Consider the following 22,732-nt stretch of genomic DNA (forward strand, 5'->3'; position numbering starts at 1 on the left):
ACAGCCTTCTCAACTTGTCCTGCCACCTTCAAAGATTTATATATGTGTACTCCCAGGCCTTTTCCTGCAGCCTCTTTAAAATTGTACCATTTAGTTTATATTGCCTCTCCTCATTCTTCCTACCAAATGTATCATTTCACACTTCTCTGCATTAAATTTCATCTGCCACGTGTCTGTCCATTTCACCAGTCTGTCTATGTCTTCCTGAAGTCTGTTACTATCCTCCACATTGTTTACTACATTTCCGAGTTTCCTGTCATCTGCAAACTTTGAAATTATACCCTCTGTACCAGAGTCCAGGACATTAATATATATCAAAAAGAGCAGTGGTCCTAATACTGACCCCTGGGGAACACCACTATATACTTCCCTCCAGTCTGAAAAACAACCGTTCACCACTACTCTCGGCATTCTGTCTCTTAGTCAATTTTGCATCCACACTGCCACTGTTCCTTTAATCTCATGGGCTTTAATTTTGCTAACAAGTCCATCAAGTGGTACTTTATCAAATGCCTTTTGAAAGTCCATAAACACATCAACCTCACTACCCCCATCAACCCTCTCCGTTACTTTAGCAAAGAACTTAATCAAGTTAGTCAAGCATAATTTTCCTTTAGCAAATCCGTGCTGACTTTTATTTATTAACCCATACTTTGCCATGTGCCAATTTATTTTGTCCTGGATTACTGTCTCTAAAAGTTTCCCCACCACTGACGTTAGGCAGACTGGCCTGTAATTGCCAGGTTTATTCCTCTCCCCAATTTTGAACAGGGGTGTACCATTTGCAATCCTCCAGTCCTCCGGCCCCATCCCCATATCTAAGGAGGATCGGAAGATTGTGGCCAGAGCTTCTGCAATTTCCACCCTTACTTCCCTCAGTAACCTAAGATGCATCCCATCTGGTCTGGGTGACTTTTCTACTTTGAATTCTGCCAATCTTTTAATTACCTCCTCTTTATCTATTTTTATCCTATCCAATATCACTACTCCCTCCTCCTTTACTGCTACAATGGCAGCATCCTCTTCTCCAGTGAAGATGGATGCGAAGTATTAATTTGGTGCTTCAGCCAAGCCCTCTGCCTCCACAAGAAGATCAACTTTTTTGTCCATAATCAGTCCCACGCTTCCTTTGACTATCCTTTTACTATTTATGTGTTTATAAAAGACTTTTAGGTTCCCTTTTATGTTAGCGCTAATCTATTCTCATACTCTCTCTTTGCCTCTCTTCTTCCCTTTTTTGGATCTCTTCTGTATTCAGCCTGGTTCTCTACTGTATTATGAACCTTACATTCTTCATAAGCCTCCCTTTTCAGTTTCATTTTAATCACTATATCTTTACTCATCCAGGGAGCTCTAGTTTTGGATGCCCTTCCTTTCCCTCTCGTAGGAATATGTCTACTTTGTACCCGAACCAACTCCTCCTTAAAGGCATCCTATTGTCCAATTATTGTTTTGTTTACCAATTTTTGATTTCAATCCACCTGGGTAAGATCCACTTTTTAACTTATTGAAATTTGCTCTCCTCCAGTTAAGTATTTTTGCACTTGATTGTTCCTTGTCCTTTTCTATAACTACTCTAAATCTAATGATATTATGATCACTCTTCCCCAAATGCTCCCCCACTGAAACATGCTCCACTTGCCCCACTTCATTCTCCAGAACTAGATCCAGCACTGCTTCATTCCTGGTTGGGCTGGAAACACAATGTTCCAGAAAGCTTTCTTGAACGCATTTCAGGAATTCCTCCCCCTCTTTGCCCTTTAGACTGTTCCTGGCCCAGTTTATATTGGGATAATAAATCCCCCATTATCACTACTCTGTAGTTCTTGCATCTTTCTGTAATTTGCCTGCAAATGTTCTCCTCTATCTCCTTCCCACTATTTGGTGGCCTATAATATACACCCACTAGTGTAATAGCTCCTCTGTTCCTTAACTTTAACCAAATAGATTCTGTCTTTGACCCCTCAGTTACATCATCCCTTTTCAGTGCTAAAATTGTTTCTTTGATCAATATTGCCACCACACACACACTTTCTTTCCTTCTCTATCTTTCCTGAATATCCTGTAGCCAGGAATATTAAGTACCCAATGCTCCCTTTCTTTGAGCCAAGTCTCTGTTATTGCCACTCTATCATAGTCCCATGTGGCGACTTAAGCTTGCAGGTTACCAACCTTATTTACTACGCCATGTGCATTTATGCATTATGCATTCCAATCTCATAGACTGCTTCGCATTTGCTCCCTGTCTGATCCCTCCTATTTGTGAACTATTCTTTATTCAAGTGCTACATGTCCCTCCCAGTCCTCTTTGCATCTTGCTTCTCCTCTCTAATGTTTCACCCTGGTGCCGATTCCTCCTGCCAAATTTGTTTAAATGCTCCCCCACAGCACTAGTTAAACTCCCCGTGAGGACATTGGTCCCAGCTCTGTTGAGGTGCAACCTGTCCATCTTGAACAGACCTCTACTGCCCCAGAACTGGTCCCAATTCCTCAGGAATCTGAAGCCCTCCCTCCTGCACCATTGATCCAGCCACGCATTAATCTGTTGTTTTCTACTATTCCTATACTCACTAGCGCGTGGCACTGGGAGTAATCCAGAGATTACTACCTTTTGAGGTCCTGCTTTTTAACTTGAAGCTCCTGAAACTCTGACTGCAGGACCTCGATCCTTTTCCTTCCTCTGTCATTGGTTCCCTCATGGACCATGACTTCTTGCTGTTCCCCTCCCCCTCCCCCCCCCCCCCCCGCCTCAAAATTTTCTGCACCCTCTCAGTGATGTCCTTTACCCTGGCACCAGAGAGGCAACACACCATGTAGGACTTAGGCGTTTCTGCAACGGCCGACCTGTCTATCACCCTGACTATCGAGTTCCCTACAACAAGAACCTGGGTTAGTCTTGTAGCCCTGGCCTGTGCCCCTAAAACTGCCTGTTTTGCTTCTTTGCTTTTGTGCTCTGTGCAGTTTCAATTTGACCTCCTACTTTCAAAAGTTTGTATATCTAAACCCCGAAATGTCGCTGTTCCTCTACTCTTTCTAAAGTTTCACCATTTAACATATATTTCACCTTCCTCCCTAAATGAATCATTACGTGTACTATTGTGTATTTGTACGTATTCCGCCTATATGGACCTGTGAATGTACCATATTATGCAAATCATACAATATCTGGTTAAATATGGTACCAAATAAATTATTAAATATGGTATTTACCCATAGTTCTTTGTGGTATTCTACAGATCCAACAACACATTCCAAATTCCTATCGGAAAAATGCCATCATTTTTTTCTTTATGTGGGATTGATTCTGTTAGGTCTAAGGGGCCCACTACCTGCTGCATGTGTGCATATCCATTATGCACATTTTTTTCTTTAAACGTAAAAGGAGTGAGAATTCATACATAAGGGGTCATTTTATTAATTCCTGATATGCGCTTGTGGCTAATCGTGATGGAAAATCATGGAGGTCACTTTCCCAACCATCGAATAAGCACCCCCAGTGGGTTAAGCTCTGCCCCGGATGCATAAATTCATAAAATTTCCTTGAAAGTGATTTGGCTGTTGGAAATGCCTTTTTGTGGTATATTCGCTCTTCCATCATGGCATTTATTATGTGATTTGGATAACCCTGCTATTTTCAACTCTACTTTTACTTGCTAACCTGCTCGCTAACATTTCTGTGTGTCAGTGGAACATAGGAACAGGAGTAGGCCATTCAGCCCCTTGAGCCTGTTCCACCATTCAATTAGATCATGGCTGATCTTAACTCCACCTACCCATCTTGATTCCGTAACCCTTAATATCCTTGCCTATCAAAAATCTCAGTTTTGAAATTTTCAATTGACCTGGCCTCAACAGCTCTTTTTGGGGAGAAAGTTCCAGATTTCCACTGCGCTTTGTTTGAAGAAGTGCTTCCTGACATCACCCCTGAATGGCCGAGCTCTAATTGTAAGGTTATGCCCCTTGTTCTGGACTGTCCCACTAGAGGAAATAGTTTTTCTCTCTCTACCCTATCAAATCCTTTAATCATCTTAAACACTTCAGTTAGGTCACCCCTTAATCTTCTATATTCAAAGAATACAAGCCTAGTCTATGCAACCTGTCATCATAATTTAACCCTTTTAGCTTCTTTTGCATTTATATTTTACAACGGCAACTTTAAGCTGTTAAGTCAGCCATTTAACTGCACAATTGTACATCCCCACCTAGACTCTCAGACTTTTGGTAAATTTATAGTGATCAATTGGAACAAAAGCTGCTTTGAAGCATGACTGCAGATGTGTATTGATTCGCTGCTGCCTTGGATTCCTGCTAATAAAATAGTCTTTCTCACACCGTCTGACACACTTATGATTTTGACAATATTTCTTAAAAAATGGTCATAAGATGGTCAACTCATGTTCATTTTCTGAATAAATGAATGTTGGCCCCATTAGCCCTTAGCTAAGCTGGTTACATAGGAACAGGAGTAGGCCATTCAGCCCCTCGAGCCTGTTCCACCATTTTATTAGATGATGGCTGATATTTACTTCAACTCCATTTACCATCCTTTGTTCTATATCCCTTGATACCCTCGCCTAATTAAAATCTATCGATCTCAGTCTTGACAGTTTCAATTGACCCAGCATCCACAGCCTTTTCGGGGAGTGAGTGCTGGATTTCCTCTACCCTTTGTGTGAAGACGTGCCTCCTGATTTCACTCCTAAATGGCATAACTCCAATTTTAAGATTATGACCTCTCGTTCTTAATTCCCCCACCAGGGGATATAGTTTCTCGATATCTACCCCATCAAATCCCTTTATAATTTTAAATTCTTCGATTAGATCACTCCTCAACCTTCTAAACCCAAGGGAATGCAAGCCACGTTTATGCAACCTGTCCTCATATTTTAAGCCCTTAAGCCTTGGTGTTTTTCTGGTAAATCTGCGCTGCATCAGGGGCTAGTGTATCGTTCCTGAGGTTTGGTGCCCAAAATTTTTATTGCTACTTTCTCAGTTATTTTTCTCCTCCTATCAGTTGTTGATAATTCAGTGATTACTTCCCAATTGTTATCACGTAATGACATAGTGCATCATTATCATCGGCGCTGAATAGGTCAGACCTTTGTTTTTTCAAAAATTACAGTTAATTACTCAATCACTTGTGCACACCTAACAATATGTAGACCAAGCCACTAGTTCTTATGAAGCCACATTTAGGCTTACGCAACGACAACATTTGAAACACTTCATACGTTAACAGGCATGCTACCTTGTTGTGATGGGTGGTAAACTGGTGGAGCGGATCACCTGTCCATTGTAGAACCGGCCCAATTTGCATGCCATTGAAATCAGTGGGTAGGCGATTGGCACTGCCAGGTTACCACCCAACTGGTAAAGTTGTAAATTATCCCTGTGTAATGAAGTCAGTCAACTTGTAGAACATAAATGTACCACGTGAGACTTTATTTGTATCCTTTCTTTATTACATCTTTGCATTAAAATTATGATAACAGTTGATTGTAAGAGTAAAATTTGGCAATACTGTTCTCAAGTGCACTAGGTCCCAATTCCCCTCAATTAAAGATTTTAGGCCAAGGCATTGGATTGGGCCTAAATCGGGGCACCATCCCAGTGCCTAATGAGGCCGACAGCAGGGCCATGGCAAATTAGTCCTCTACCTTCATTTGGAAAGTACCGGCAAGCTGTGGCCATCAGTCAAGGCCTCCGAGGTAGCTTGCTGGTTGTGGGAGGAGGGTGGGGCGAGGAGTGCATTTGGCCGGCTGGAACGCCAACTGTGAGCCTCGTGCTCCTCCTGGCTCCATGTTCAGGTAAACACATTTTTAAAAAAGTACCTTTTTGTTGGCGGGCTCTAGCAGTCCCTTTTAGGATGGCTGGTTAGGTCTCATCTAGACCAGATAACTCAGTCCAACGCCTGCTATGTTCAGGTAAACTAAGTTCTGGTTTGGGTCCTAAAATAGGCATTAGAGGCACTAAAGTGGGCCGTGTAGCGCCCGATGTTTCCTGCGTGACATGCACCAGACGCCATCTTGGTATAGGAATTTGCGCAGGCGCCCAGATAAGAAACATTGGAATAATGTAAAGTAGGGAGAAAATGGCTTCAATCAGTGTGCAACGCTGATTTAAAGTGATAAGTCCCAAAATGGTGTCTAACGCTCAACTCAACGCACAGTCTTAACCCCGACCATCTGAACGTGTCTTAGAGTGCCTGGAGGACCTCCCCACCGGCGCTATTTAAAGTGACCATGCAGGATTTACAGGTTAGTGGCTGGATTATTGCCTCTGGCTGCCGAGACATTTGTAACTGTTTTGGAGGTCTCCTAGACTTCAATACTAGGACGTGGGGACATAGCCTAACATTTAGAGCCAGGACGTGCAGGAGTGAAGTTAGCAAATGTTTCTACGCGCAAAGGGTGGGAGACGTTTGGAACGCTCTTCTACAGACGGCAGTTGATGCTAGCTCACTTGTGAATGTTAAATCTAAGATTGATAGATTTCTGTGAACCAAGGGTATTAAGGCATATGGGGCTAAGGCGGGTATATGGAGTTAGGTCACAGATCAACCATGATCTCATTGAATGGTGGAACAGGCTCGAGGGGCTAAATGCCACTGCCACTTGCTGCCTCTTGATATGCGCCACCTTCTCCTGCAAGAAAGCAGGATGTGTGTCTGGGTGATGTGCCTGTCACGGTTGAATAGCTGCCAGTGCATGTGGCCTGTGAGTTGTGGGTGGGCGGCTTGAAACAGTGGTAAATGTGTAAGGGTGAGAGGAAGCATTTGATTGGAAGAGTTGCATACTGATGGAACGTATTTGTTGGGATGTGGGTGATGGGGGGGGTGTAGTTTGTGGAGCAGTGGATGCGGCTAGTGGTGCAGTTGGTAGGAGACGCCACTTGACAGTTGACCTCACTCACCTTGCCCACTCATGTCAAAGCATTGAACTTCTTCCTGCACTGCATCAATGTTCATGATGCTGTGCGCCTGACATTGACTTCGTCCCCCGCTGCCTCCCACTGTCTTTTGAATTTATGTCTGGAGGGCCTCTTGAGCACCGCCCCCCCCCCCCGCCACCACTGCAGATATAGGATGACCCTCCTTCTATCCACCTCTTGCACCCAAGGTCTCTAGTGCATCAGGAGAGAACCTTGGTGCATGCATTCTCGCAGGCCTGGTACCAACTCAGATCGGCAGATTGGAGGGTGTGGGATTTAGTAATGCACAACCTTCATTCAATGTTTTAACATAACTCATTAATGTGTAAACATAGGGATGGGACCTGCATCTGTGTTTTATGTGTGTGATGTCTGATCTCTGTTCAGACTCCATGCAGACAGTAAACTGTTATTTTCAGCAAATAACAGGTACCAGCTACCTTTAAGAGATTTCTAAGAAACATCTTCCCTTTAAGAGATGGAGCTCCCTCTGGTGGTGGAAAGTGTGAATTAAATTCATTTCACGTGCAAGGCCTGGAAAGGAACGCCGATTGCAGGTAAATGCTCCCATGGGACCAAACTTGCGTCTTGTTTGCCCAGGGTCTGTCGGGCGCGGGGTGTTAGCGCATTGTGCTAACATTGCCCAGAATGGACCCTTAACCAATTTTTCCCCCTAGATCCTTTATTTGCATATTCAAGGGGCAAAACACCTGTTTTAGTCAGCTGCCATTTACTGCCTTTACAGTGCCCAAACCAATATACGTAATTTATTGTGTTTCCAACGCTGTTCGGGCGGATGAGGTTGGCCGCCGCAATGAGGTTCAATTTCTAATTGATATCCAAGTGACAGAACTAACGATCTTGTCCACATGTGGTGTTACTGTCTTGGCCACACAAGATAACCAGTTTGGAATTTATATGGGTAATTAGATTTCCTCCTCATTTCTATCTTTAGCGCTGCAGGGAAAATTCTTCCAGGTATTTTTCAGCTTTTTCAGTTCTAACAGTAGGTCTGATTCAATTATCTATTTTATGAGCTTTCCATTATGAATAGGTACTCATGTGTGATGTATTCATTTCTGATAAATAACTTTCTTGTCTGGTCTAAATATACATCTACTGCACGTTATTAGTCCTGAATGAGGTGTGGAAAGTTGGATAGGAGAGGTATGGATTAATATCAGTCATTCTCTTGTTAATATTGTGAGGTGCTGTGAGCGTTTCTGATTTGAATCTATTGTGCTTATTTGCATTGATTTTTTTTCTCATCCTAATTTTCATGAAGTGCATTTTCTTTCTTTGTTTTGCATTTCTTAATCTTGTATCAGACTAGTTTTCTCTAACTTGAAAGGTCGTCTTCCATGTTGAGTGCTATCTGTGGGTGCTATTACACTGTTATTGGGAAGATGTCCTTATCTTGTTACTGTGCCTGTTTGCCCTTTCAGTATAGGCTGAGTTGCTCATGATTTTCTTTCACCCATTTATCTTTCTAAATCTCTTCAGGGTACCTAATCATCCTGCTGGCGGTGTGTGAACAGTTTTGTTAAGTGGATTCCTGGTCATGGTTATTTCACCTGCCTCTCCTATCTTCTCACTTATGCCTGTATCGGGTAATCTTGTTGCTACCAAGTAAGATTGAAAGTCAGTAAAATGCAGAGAAAGCTAAGGCCATAAATCAAAATGTTGTGTAAGAATTTCTGTGCAGTGCTAAGTACTGCTAATCATGGAAAATCCCCTTTTTAGGTCAAAGTTGGTTAGTGATAAACTAAAAGAGAGACATGGAGTGAAATCCAATCTTTGTGGCCTAATATACAAACTGAGGTGGTGCCAAGGCAGTAGAGAATTATCTGATATTTTAATAACAGTTGATCTTAAGTTTTTTCTTTGGAATAATCTGGAGACTTGGACATACAAATTAATAGTATTCAATTCTACTTTCTGTGGAAGATTTTTATATGCTACTTATTCCAGCCATCTTTGAAGGCATCCCTGCATATTGAGGGTGTGGAGAAAGATGAAGACATAAGCTAGGCCAACAGATTCTGACAGTCCTGATAGGTCTTGTATGTATTATTTAGATCTAATAACAGGTGTGATGTGATAGAGATATGATGCCTTTTTTTTCCCTTCCAGCTAATCATGGATCCTAATATGTGCTGTACAATCATTATTTTGGTGTCATCTTGCAAATATATAAACCTAGACATTACTGTTGGCAATATTAACTGACGAATGCTTATTTGTCTATATGATATTTCTTTGGCCATTATTTTGGCAGACACCATATCCCAATTAAAATAAATAAGTTAACACATGTATTAAAATAGCAGACAGAGAAATGTCATATAAACACTTATAGTGTTTGTTTAATGATAGCGCCAAGAATCATTTTTAGGTTTCATTTTCTTAGTTCTACTTACTAGTATCAGGCGTACTCTGGAATTGAAAAACTGGTGGCTCACTGTTGTGCATATAACCTGCACTCTGCACATTTTTGGGTCCGGTTAGGGAGGTGGAAAATGCTCTTGATTACAACATTTTTCAAAAGCCTCTCTGCTCTCTTCAATGGTAAAAGATGTGCAAGGAGCTAATGAGCTCAGAATTTTTTGTGGTACATCAGATGCCCGAAGTTCCACAGCTGTGAATTTGCCATTGATGTTATGCTTTTAAACTTTCAAATTCAAAACGAGAAATGGTATCAGCAGTGGAATTCTTTATTGCCTGTGGTAATTAAGCACAAATGAATCTAGTAACTAAGAGCATCACAATGTCAGGCATTCTGCTGTTTGTTTATTATATTTGCCACAACTTTAGATAGAACCTTATTAGTGATAAGTCTGAATCCTAAATTCTACAATGAGAAGCAGAGGAAAATAAAGACAAGTTATGATGCCTTTCTTCCGAATCTATGATACAAGCCATACTTCAGACCTATTAATGTGGTTGTAGACTCAAAAAATACAAATTGCAACTGAAGTCAAGAATTAATTTCCTAGTATTTTGATAGATTGTCACACCACTAACATGCTCTAATAAACACGACCATTGCAATAAATCAGCTTGCAAACCAATAAGAATGCACAGGGACTGCAGCAGTTTTAGGTTTTACACATTGCTAGCCTCAAACTCTGTCTAAATGCCCTGTCTGGGAGAACCAATGTAATGTGCAAAGTTAATGTGGCTCAGCAAACAGGATGGTATTTTTTTCCTCTGATCATGCTTGTGAATTTATGCTTATCGAGCTGAGGGATGGTGTAAGGAAAGGAAATCATTTTTCTTTCAGCATCTAGCTGCCAAATCAAATACCCATAGATGAGAATGGCTTGGTAGCATATGGTAGCACTTAATGAAAGGGAGGAATATGGCCTGGGAGCATTGGGAGAGACTGGGCCTTGCAACATTTGCAGGGGGGAGGGTTTGCCAATAAGCAAGAGGGCTTGGCAGCACTCATTGGGGGCTGGGGGCTGGCATCTTTAGTGGGGGGAGCAGCCTGCCATCTGGCAGCATTTAGTAGGTATCTGAGGCTTGGAGGGAAGAGTAGGTGAGGGAAGAGTAGGTTCCAGGCCAAGAATGCAATGGGACCAGGTGCAATGGTAGATTGCAGACCCAGAGCCGGAGGGAGGGAGAGAACAATAGGAATGTCTGCAGGGTGAAATAAAGGAGTAAAATTTCCATGGGGTGTGTTCCCCGATCTCCCATCACAACTTTGGCAGAAGATCAACGGAAACCCCATAGAAACCATGCTGATCTTCCACTGAGGTTACAGTGGGATAAACGAGGAAACCTTGTGCAAATTCCAGGGGAATTCAGGAGAAATTTCTTTACCCAGAGAGTTGTTAGAATGTGGAACTCTCCTCCGCAAGGAGTCATTGAGGAAAATAGCATAGATGCATTTAACAGGAAGCTAGATAAACACATGAGGCAGAAAGGAATAGAAGGATATGTTCATGGGGTCAGATGAATAGGAGTGGGAGGAGGCTCGTGTAGAGCATAAACACCAGCATGGACCAGTTGGGGCAAATGGCCTATTTCTGTGCTGTACATTCTATGTAACATTGTAAAAATTGCATCTGCCAAACAAATTAAGTTAATAATTCATTTCCTAGTGTTTCGATAGACTGTTACACCCCTGACATGCACCAACAAACAAAACCATTGCAATCTCTTCCCTTCTTCCTCCTTTTCTTCAGTTATTTACGTGATTATTAAAGTTTTTAAAAATTCTCTTTACTTCCCATGCTGAATTCCTAGTTCTTGCTGAAGCTATTGTTTGTGATGGTTTTTCCTCATCACTGAGACTCCAGTGACCAGCATCTGAACAGGTGGCCATTCACCGTGGTTCAGGCCTGGCTGGCTGAATGACTGCAACTACAATGTTTGCAGTCAGTGCCATATTGCCTCATAATCATCCCCCAAACTAAGGAAACTTCAGTCAAATTCAGCTTCACAAAAAATAACTCATTCCGAACCAACACTCATCAGAGTTATTAGCTTTCTTAAACTGTAAAAATGAAAATTAATTATTTTTCATGTTTTCTTCCCCCTCCCACCATCTATGCTTCATGGTTGTTATTTATAAATTTTCTGCCTGATTGTCACAGTATCCAAGACCCAGGTGAAATATCCACCTAAAACCCCTGCCCTTGTAAAAGTCAGTGTTGGGGAAACATCTTGCAGGCCATTCTAACATTAGCTCATATTTTATGGGCAAGCTTAATAATGTGTTTTTCAGATTCATGCAGTTTTATATGCTATGTAATAATTGTTCATTTTAACCCTTTACGCTGACCTAAGTGCAGAAAAATAACAGCAGTTGAAAACAGTGTGAAGAAATTATTTGCCCGATTTGGTTGGTTGGTTTTGGGGCAGTTGTTGGTTTATGAATTGAGGGATTGAATTGTTTGTTTTCTGCTGGAACTTCTTGCTATTTATGATTCATTCACGTTTAGTCAATCGGATGTTTGATAACTTAACAAATAGGTAGTAATTTAAGTAAATAATGATTTGTTGCCCTACTCTTTGGAGGTTAGACATTTTTGAGCTTTGATGCCTCTGATGCCACACTTTGAGAAAAGTATGGGAATGCACTAGATGCATGTCTTTTATTTATATAGATAAGATGGTGGATCTTCTCTGGTTCCCCTGACTCTCCTCGTGGTTGCACAGGGACATTGGCCTAGAAATTGGGTGCAGGGAACAATCCTGCAGGGAGGGGCTGACCGGGGGGGAAGAGGGAGACGGTGGGTGGCAACTATCAAGAGGGTGGGTGAGTGGCGGCATGCAGTAGCCCGTGGTTTTAATATGGCACCGGGAGGAGCACTCCTGTCCCCCTCAGCTCCACATTCCGATAAATATTTTTTAAAAATCTCACCTTTTTGGTGACTGCTAGATCGGCTGCATGTAGACCTGGTTTTCTTAAACACAGCTGGCTTGGTGCGGCTATGTTCAGAGCAAACCAATATGGTAAAGGAGGCATCAAACAGGTGTTTGGACTCTTACTTGCGCATACAAATGGACTAATGCCTGTTTCAGGTGCGGGCCTTGGTCGCCTCTTTTGTTGCCTATGCCAATATGGCGGACGGTCCACTTCTGGTTCAGAGTGCGTGCGCGCATGCCGTCCACCATATTGGATGCTTTGGCGGCCACTATAGCCCTGTAAAACGGAAAGTGTCATCAAATTTCTAGACCGTTATTTTTCCTCCTAACAACAGGGTTTTTCTTCCTAACCATCTTAGTTTCCTTCTCTGGGATGTGATATCTTGTTATCTCCTGCAGTGTAGGTGTTTGAGGATTTCCCCTGTTGAATGGATACATTCCATAAATGCAAGAACAGCGTGTTGCTGTTAGATTGCCTGGTTACTGAATCACACAGTATTGTGTTTTACATATGCACAATTGCTGCCAAATTATCTCTCTTCATGAACATGTGTTTGTACTGAAGACCACTTCTTACTGTTTCAATGAACTGCCATCTTTTGTGGTATCAATTCATGGATAAATTCTGATTATTATAATGCCGTGACCAATGCATGGATGAATAATGAACTTCATAATTAGATATGAGTGGAAGGAGAAAATGTTCAGAATCTCATTCAGAACTGCTTTAATAATTAATATAAGTGAAGCCTCTTGTTGGAAGCACTGATCATGCCACTCCCCAAGTTGTTCTGTATCTCCTGCACAATCAACTGCTTTAAATGAATTAATTGAAAGAAGATTGAAGTAGATAAATAGGTAGATTTAAAATGATATCTTTCCCATTAAAGGAATAGTATTCAGCACAACAGCTGTATTTGAATATTCATAAATCATTCATCTATGTGCCTTTGATGCTGAGTGCTGCTTCCACTACTTATCCGGGAGACGATTCCATGTATTGATGACTCTGTGTGTGAAGATTAATTTCCTGACGTCAGTCATAAATTTGCTTTTGACTTGTTTGAATCTCTGCCCCCTTGTCCTAGTCTCACAATTTAATTTAATATACTTTTCTGGCTATACTTTTTCCATGCCATGAACTATTATATATACTCCTATGATTGCCTCTCAGCACCCTTTTTTTAAAGCGGAAACGACCATAGGGGCGATTTTAACTCCTGGTGGGAGTGGACGGCAATCCCGCCCGCGGGTTTGAGCCAGAGGTCCGGCAGATATTAAATACCAGCCCTCATTTCAATGTTGCTGCTCAGCTGCTCGCCCGTTTTAGGCAGAAAGTGTCAGCTTGCCTTGGGCGACAAAGATCAGGAGGCCACTCGCCAGCACCAGGAGAAGGCTTCCGGCAGCAGTGTAAGTTGCGGAAGGGGAGTGTTCCGAGGGTCTCGTGGCTGGAGGGGACGGGGGTGGGGGGCGGGGGGTGCGCGGGGAAGCATTGGTCTGGACTTTCCTTGTGAGGCCTGGATGGGCATTCCTGCTCTTCCTGGCCCCACTAATGAAAGCTTTTTCACTTAACCTCAGTGGCCTCGCTGGCTTCCCAACAGCTTTACCTGATGGGGCGGATGCAGCGCAGGTTGAAAAGCCATCGGGGCCCCATATATGATCTGGGACCCCAATTTGCATTTATTAATTAGGCTTCTGCTGGAGTCCGACAAAAGCCTCATCCACCGCCTAAACCAGTGTCGTTAAAATCATACATTGGCGGGGATTACACAGAATTTACAATGCAGAAACAAGCCATTCGGCCCAACTGTCTATGCTGGTGTTTATACTTCACACCAGCCTCCTCCCACCCTGCTTCATCTCACCCTATCAGCATATCCTTCTATTCCTTTTCCCCCTCATATACTTATCTAGCTTCAACTTAAATGCATCTATGCTATTCGTCTCAACCCACTCCATGTGGAAGTGAGTTCCACATTCTAACCACTCTCTGGGTAAAGAACTTAAAGAAGAATGGAGCAGGATATGGAGCCACTCCATTTTAACTGCTCCTTTCCCGCTGATCGGGGAGAGTTCAAATCCCCGCTGATGTTTCTTCAGCCTTCTGGTAGAAACCTGATCTTTGTCACCAAGGATCAGCCTCATGGCTCCTCTCTGCACTGTCTCCAGCCCATGAATGTCTCCCCTGTGACCAGAACGGGACACAGTATTCATGATGTGGTCAGCACAATACAGTTTGATCACAACTTCCTCTGAATTGTCTTCTCCTGGTTTAGCTATATGGTTCAATATTCTGCCATGGCTAATCGTAGCACGTTTCCCCTTATCCCAGCTAAGATCAGTCAACTCATAGACTGGAGATCAAATCTGGGATCCTGCTACTCTATGCAGCTCAGCTAATCATTGAAATAACTATCTGAACCATCAGGAGAGCTCATTTGTGATTTTTCTTATATATTGTAAATAAAAGTAGCGTCAGTTTTTGTCATTTTTTAATTTTTAAGCTTCATATATTCAATTTTATATTTAACATTAATATTTTAGGACCATCTTTTATATTCTCATCATATTTAACTATTTTGCTGTTATATAAAAACTTATCTTGGTCAATACTATTACATCAAAAATAATGCAGATATGAATTTCCAATTTATTATTTTGATTTCACCAGTTGTAGCATCTCTGGTGAATTTTTTAAGGACCAATAGCAAAGAATGGATAATGAAAGGGAATTGTTTAATAGAATTGTCATGTGCAATGTAAATAGACTTGTGTTTGCCATTTTAAAAAAAACATTTTTTTAAATGTTGCAGTGACTTCACACCACCCCAAGGTGACCTTATCTGTGCAGTTCAGTCAAAGTATCTTCAGTAATGTTTTTCTTTAAATACAGTAGTATTGATGCAAACTAATGCTGTCATTATACTGCCCCTTCCACAGCATCGGAGCGCTGAACTGCAGCCTTGTTGCAAAAAAAATGTACTCAACTATCTTTATTCTATGTGACAATGCTAAAATGAATTGTATGACATGTTGAAGATCTACTGTAAAAACAAAAGATCCTTTACTATCTCAGCTGCTGTATTTAAGTACAGTAATCACCATTTTTGACTAAAGCATCAAATTGATTTTATAGCTATCTTTTTTAAAAACAATTCAAAATATGATGTGTATCAAAGTATGACTAATAAATCAGCAAGATTCTACCAAATTATCTTTTTTCTTTAAGGTTCTGTCAACTCTTGTGTAATTCTTGTAGCTTATAAATAAAATGTAATAACTATCAGCCTTTGTGTTGAGATCCACTTTGTTTAATTCTCACACTACCCAGATAGAGGCAGTGTTGCTCTGCTGAAATTCAAAACAAAGTCTAATCTGTTTCTCCTAACAGAAAGAACGTGAAAAAGGTTCAAATCTGGCATTCATGTTCCGTCAACCATTTGCTGCTGGAAGAGTCTTCAGCATCAGCATGCTGGATACATTGTTGTACCAGGTAGTGCTTTTCTTCATTATTATTAATAAAATAAATCCACAACTCCAATAGACTGTCATCAAACTTAATACATAATGGCACCAGCCTAATGTGTCCTGGAATGTTGCCAAGTCGGGGATTAAAATATATGTCTACCTGTTCTGCAAATTAGTATCTGTTCTTTTAAGCAGGCTGATTGACATTTATATTGATTTAACATTCATCTAGTAAATCAAACTCTGCAAAATGTTGTTGCTCTGTTGAATATAATCAAGTTATCCAAGTAATGGATTAAGGCGTTTGACTCTTACCAAAATAACTTCCTAACAAGGCTTGATTTGATCTGAGTTTATTTCAGCTTCTACAGACAAAAAGAGCAAATAAATATTACATGTGCCTGTATTTAGACAGAGAGTCATTATTGTTGCTCTGTCTAAGCTGCTAAAGAGCTACTTAAATATTGATAATTCTTTTCACCTCTTTTTCCAAACTCCCTATGAAAATATATCTGTGACGTACTGTTTCCGTATCTTTTGGAGGATGGGGAAAGGGCTTTGGTTTTCAGTTCATTTTTGAAGTTTTCCATAGTAGAAATTTGCAAACGGTATTGTATTTTATAGTCCTGAAGTGACACATGTTGGGGCTTCTTACTGTGAGACCACCTTGGGCAGCAGTTTCCACAATCAGTCACACATTGATTTTGAACCTCCAGTTGGCCATCTTGGAATCCCCAAAATAAGGCCAGGACTCAGCATATCTGGGTCCAGGTTTAATTTCTGGTCCTTCCAGTACACTCCAGCAAATGCCATGGGTTTTTTGATGGGAAAATTGGGGAGGAAAATAATAACATGTAGGTACATTAAAGGAAATTGTTGAAATTAATAAACCCCACTGAGCTTTAGTCAATTACACAAAAAAAACTGCAATTTTGTCATTTGACATTTAAATTAGCACTCACATCATGCTAACAAAGCCCTGTCTAAGCCATTTTCTACATAGCAGCATTTGATAACATGGAACAACTCTAGGAAGTGTTGAGCTTTTTAACTATATTTCCACATACCACTATATTTTTTTAATCGTTTCTTGCCATCCTCCCCAGATAGGAGGCCAGGTGAGTGGACAGTACATTTCTTTACTGCATCCCACACCAAACCTTGACTCGACCATGCAGGAAAGACATGGGGCTCGATTTTACCAGGCCTGCGGGTTTCCGGCGGGTTGGGTTTCGGGAGCGTGGTCAACACGCTCGGTGAAATTAGTGGGTTGCCCGCGCGATCGTAGCAGGCAACACACTAATAGGAATCAATTACCTGCTCCTCCAGGGTCCGCGCCGCTGGTCTGCGCGTCGGGCGGGCTGCGCATGCGCAGTACGATCTGTCAGCTGGAGGCTCTCTAGTTAAAGGGGCAGTCCTCCACTGACAGATGCTGCAACCAATGGAACAAATTACAGCATGGAGCAGCCCAGGGGGAAGGCTGCTCCCAGTTTAATGATGCCTCACCCCAGGTATCATCAGATGGGGTGAGGAGGAGGGGGAGGACAGAGATCTTCCCCCCGGCGGGCGGGAGGAAGCGGCCTGCCTCTGCCACCAAGAAGGCCTGGCTCGAGGTGGCAGAGGGGGTCACCTGCGCCACCAACATATCGCCCACCTGCATACAGTGCAGGAGGCGCTGCAATGACCGCAGTAGGTCAGCCACAGTGAGAACACGAAGTCTTTCCCCTACACTCCGTCTGCCACAACACTGCCCCCACCCCACATCTCCTTCGGCACCGCCAACACTACTCTGTCACATCACCCTTCATACCCACTCAAACCCCATCCTCATCTTACCTCCACCTACTCACCTCGCCAGTACTCATCCCGCCACTAACACGCAACTCAATCCTCATACAATCTCATGGCTCCATCCCATACTCACCCTCTCGTGCATCTCCCTCACGGCGAGCCTCACTCAACCTGCCACCACCTGTGCTGCAGCCACAGGGCATGCATCACATATGTGCAGTAGGCAGCGTAAGGCAAACGTGTCGTGAGCATGAAGGGGGTGCACAAGGGTGTCTGAGGGTTTGCCATGGGTGTTACCTATATTGAATTTCAGAGCAACAAACATCACACATTATATTGGCACCACCACTGCCATGTCTCCGCGAATCCTGTCCGTTGTGTCCAATAATGCCCGCTCCTGGGTATCACTATGAGGACCCACCACTGATGCCACCCATCGTGTTACTGCAGAGTAGGTGCAGGTGTATTTGCAGGGCTCTTCCGCGCAGACGACTGAGAGACATCGGCGGTGTACCCGGCTGCACCCTGGAAGGATGCGGAGGAGAGGTTGTGGAGGGCAGTGGTGACTTTGACAGCGACAGGTAGGCAGTTGGTGCTGGGGCCAGCCAGGAGCAGCTCGGCATGAAAGAGCCTGCAGATCTCCACGACTACATGTCGAGCGAATCTGTGCCTCCGTGTGCACTGCTGCTCGGAGAGGTCCTGGGAGCTGCGCCTCGGTCTATGGACCTTGTGGCGAGGGTAGTGCCCTCTGCGATGCGTCTCTCTCTGCGGTAGCCCTACCTCCTGCTGTGCAGGTGGGCGTGCAACAACACCGTGTTGGGGGGGCTCCACGTCTCTGCGGCGGACGGCGTGGACTGCGAGGCTGCTGGGGCTGGTCATGCTGTTCGTCCTCCGAGGGTGTCCACGCACCACCCACCTGGCAGGTGTTGGTCTGAGGGGTTGTGCAGGGTAGGTGGGTGGTTCCCCGGACTGGGGCTGCGGTTTTGTGTCGGTCTGTCCTCTGGCTTGGCCGGGGGTGGTGGGGGGCAGGGGTTGCCCTATGTGACGCGGTGGCCTCCTGCATGGGTGAGGGCTCTCCCCCGTGGAGTGCACCTTGTCACCTGCCACAGGCTGCTGGCTGCAACACGCCTGGTTGGAGGGAGACTGTTTCCCCCAGTGTGTGAAACACTCTGTGATGAAGGTAAAATCCCACACTTCCTCTTTTGACAGCTGATTCAGCTCATTAAATGACCTCAACAAGCAAGGTAAGTACTCTCAAGTGGAACCCCGCTGGCTTTAATTGCCTGCGGGATTCCCACCAGCGGGGGCCACGCACGCAGCCCCGCACGTCATCGGGGAACCCGGAAGTGGTCGGGATCGCGGCGCGATCCGGTCACGTGACCAAATATCGGGATTTTCGGGGCCCCCCTGCTGGAAACCCGCAGGAAACCCGACGCTAAAATCGAGCCCATGATAACAGTATCAAAGTTTCCTTAATTATGGGACATGATCCAACTTGGCACTCGTCTTAGAGAACCTTCACTAATCATTATGCATGTTGGCAATTTGGTGTTTCAGTTCCCACCAAGCTGAGGACCAAAATGACTGAAAGAAATAAAGAGACAACATAATGGCAATAGAAAAAAGGGACATAACTAATATTAAGATAGAAACAGAATCCATATGGATTGAGATAAAGGATAAGAAGGGATCGATCACATTAATAGGTATATTGTACAGACCACCTAATAGTGGAAGGGAAGTGGAGGAAGAAATGTGGGCAAATCTATAAAATGAATTTTAAAAAATTGAATAATAATCATAGGAGATTTCAACTATCCCCAAATAAACTCGCAAGAAGACATAGGGAAGGGGGAAAAGGGGAATAGAGTTTTTACAGTGTGTCCTTTCTTACCCAGTATGTGAGAAGCCCAACAAGAGAGGAATCACTGCTGGATCCAGTAATGGAAAATGAACCAGAGCAGATAAGAGAAGTAACAGTAGGGGAACATCTAGGCAATAGTGATCATAACATAATAAGATTTAAAATAATGATTGAGAAAGATATAAGTAAGACAAAGACCAAAGTAATAGATTGGAGAAAAGCTAATTTTGAGGGGATGAGAATGGAACTGGGGAAGGTAAACTGGAAAATTTTTTTGACAGAGTTAGAACAGCAGTGGGAAATATTTAAAATGATGAACAATAGAGCTCAGGAGAAATATATTCCTCTTCTAAAAAAAAAACAAGAATAAACTAGCCAATAACGAAACACCTTGGATGAATAAAGAGATAAGGGTAAAATTGAAACTAAAGAAAGGGCACACACTAAGTACATAGACAATAAAGGAGAGAATGATAAAAGGGAATATGAAGAGGTTAGGAAGGATGTCAAAAAAACAATTAGAAAAGCAAAGAGGAACTACAAAATTAAATTATCAAGGAATATAACAAGAAATAGTAAAGTATTCTGCAGACACATAAATAACAAAAGAAAAATTAGGATAGGGATAGGGTCACTAAGGGGTGCACAAGATAAACTCACAGATAATGACCTCGAAATGACAGAAATATTGAATAGTTTACTTTGCCTCAGTATTTATCAGAGAGACTAACAAGGTGACATTAGAAGAGGAGATTTAAAAAGGTACAAGGGCATTTAAGATAGAAAGAGGGGAGATAATTGATAAACTTATCAAATTTAGAGAGGATAAAACCAGATGGATTGCATCCACGCATATTTAAAAGACATTAGGGAAGAGATAGCAGAGGTACTATTACATATATCTAAAAATTCATTAGAAAAGGGAATAGTGCCAGAAGGCTGATGGACAGCCAATGTTATTCCTATATTTAAAAAGGGAGATAGAACAAGTCCAGGGAATTATAGACCAGTTAGCTTATCATCAGTTGTAAGAAAGATAATGGAATCTTTACTCAAACAAGTAATAGAAAAACATCCAGAAAACGAAAATATACTAAGTAGTCAGCACGGATTTCTGAAGGGAAAGTCATGCTTGACCAACCTTATTAAATTCTTTGAAGAAGTAACAGAAAGTGTAGACAAAGGTAATGTAGTAGATGTGATATATCTGGATTTTCAAAGACCTTCAATAACGTACTGTGTTGTAGACTCATGACTAAAGTCAGAGCATGTGGAGTTGGGACATGTAGCAGAATGGATAGCAAGCTGGCTACAAAACAGAAAAGAGAGATGGGGTTAAGGGCAGCTACTCAGACTAGCAAAAGGTGGGAAGTGGTGTTCCACAGGGATCGGTGCTGAGACTACTGTTGTTCACAATTCACATCAACGATTTGGACCCTGGAATGGGAAGTACAATTTCAAAATTTGCAGATGACATGATATTGGGTGGGTGTAGTTAATACAAAGGAAGAATGCAAGTTAAAATGCAAGAAGACATTAATAAACTTGCAGAATGGGTGTGTAATTGGCAAGTGAATTTCAATATAGATAAGTGTGAGGTGGTGCAGGAAGAATAAGAAGGCCACATATTGCTTGGATAATAAGAGTCTAAATGGGGTAGGCTAGCTAAGGGATCTCTGGATACAGATACACAAATCACTAAAAGTAGTGACGCAGGTTAATAAGGCCATAAAAAAGGCAAATCAAACACTGGGGTTCATTTCTAGATGGATAGAATTGAAAAGCAGAGAAGTTATGTTAAACTTGTATAGAAGCTTGGTTAGACCACACTTGGAGTACTGTGCACTGTTCTGTTCTCCATATTATACAAGGGATATAGAAGAATTGGAGAAGGTGCAAAAAAAAATCACAAGGATGACACCAGAACTGAGAGGATAGAATTACCTGAAAAGATTAAACAGGCTGGGGCTCTTTTCTCTAGAAAAGTGAAGGCTGAGGGGATGACTTAATAGAGGTCTTTAAGATAATGAAAGGGTTTGATAGGGAAGATGAAGAGAAAATGTTTCCACTTGGGGAGTCCAAAACTAGAGGTCATCAATATAAGATAGTCACTAATAAATCCAACAGGGAAATCAGGAGAAACTTCTTTACCCAAAGAGTGGTAAGAATGTGGAATGCATTACCACAAGGAGAAGATGAGGCACATAGCTTAGATGCATTTAAGGAGGCACATGAAGGAAAAAGGAATAGAAGGGTATGCTGATAGGAATATGAAGTAGGGAGGGAGGGGGCTTGCGTGGAGCATAAACACTGAAATAGACCAGTTGGGCTGAATGGCCCATTTCTGTGCTGTAGGCCCAATGTAAAAACGTAAACAATTCGACTATTACAATAACAGAAAGTGCTCTCACTTTTTGTAGCAATTGCACAAAATACTGCTCTTCGAGAGCATCAGTCAGTTAACATGGTTACTGACCCTCAGGCCACAGTGTATGAGTGCAGCATGTGTATATGCCTCATTTAAAAATATGGAAATTTATGGTAAAAATAATTAATAATGATGCACTCCCTTGGCCCTCTCGTTCTAACTTTGAACAGTGTTGGTTGCTCAAAGGAAAATTGCTATCACTGCAGAAATCATTTTTATTAGTATACAGAAATAACACGCTAGTGAGGCAACAAACACTGAAATCTGGCTAACTTCACGAACCCATTGGGATGCCTTGGTGAATTCATTTGTGTCCAGGGTCCACAGTTTGCTATTATAGATATATGAGTGTACATGGACAGTGGCACATTGAGGAACTTCAATTATCTTTTCACACTAAGAGATTTTTATGGGGCCTGTTCGATGGTTTTATATTAATGTGTTTGTTCCAGCGTAAACTTTTGCTGTGGTACACATTTTCATCCATTTTTTGAATTATTTTAATGGCAATTTTTTTGCTTGCAGTCATTTGTGAAGGACTATATGATCTCTATCACAAGGCTGCTTCTAGGGCTGGATACCACACCAGGTTCTGGATTTCTCTGTGCAGTAAGTTATGTTTTTCCATTCTTACAAACCTTGAAGCATAAATGGTTCCTTAAAAATTGTTTTGTCTTATTTGTAATATTTTATTGTCGAAAACATCTTTTTGTCATAATCCTTTACATGATTCAAAATGTCCCTAAGCCAAGGCACAGGTTGTTCCCTGTCTAGTATCCGTTTCTGAGCATACCATTATCTGGATTTTTGACTTGATCGCAATCAGAAGCAGGTGTTACATCGAGTCTACAGCACTGAAACATGCCGTTCTGCCC

At 42.2% G+C, this 22,732-nt stretch overlaps 1 protein-coding gene across 1 annotated transcript in view; it reads left to right on the forward strand.

Moving 5' to 3' along the window:
• Positions 1 to 22,732, forward strand: part of LOC137325483 (potassium channel subfamily T member 2-like) — a 576,738-nt gene that overhangs the window by 374,508 nt on the left and 179,498 nt on the right. The window contains exons 24-25 of the mRNA XM_067990641.1: positions 15,698 to 15,799; positions 22,383 to 22,466. Coding sequence (XP_067846742.1) covers positions 15,698 to 15,799; positions 22,383 to 22,466 — 186 coding nt within the window. The remainder of the gene's footprint in view (positions 1 to 15,697; positions 15,800 to 22,382; positions 22,467 to 22,732) is intronic.

Source organism: Heptranchias perlo, chromosome 9, assembly GCF_035084215.1.
Source record: "Heptranchias perlo isolate sHepPer1 chromosome 9, sHepPer1.hap1, whole genome shotgun sequence".
Taxonomy (NCBI): Eukaryota; Metazoa; Chordata; class Chondrichthyes; order Hexanchiformes; family Hexanchidae; genus Heptranchias; species Heptranchias perlo.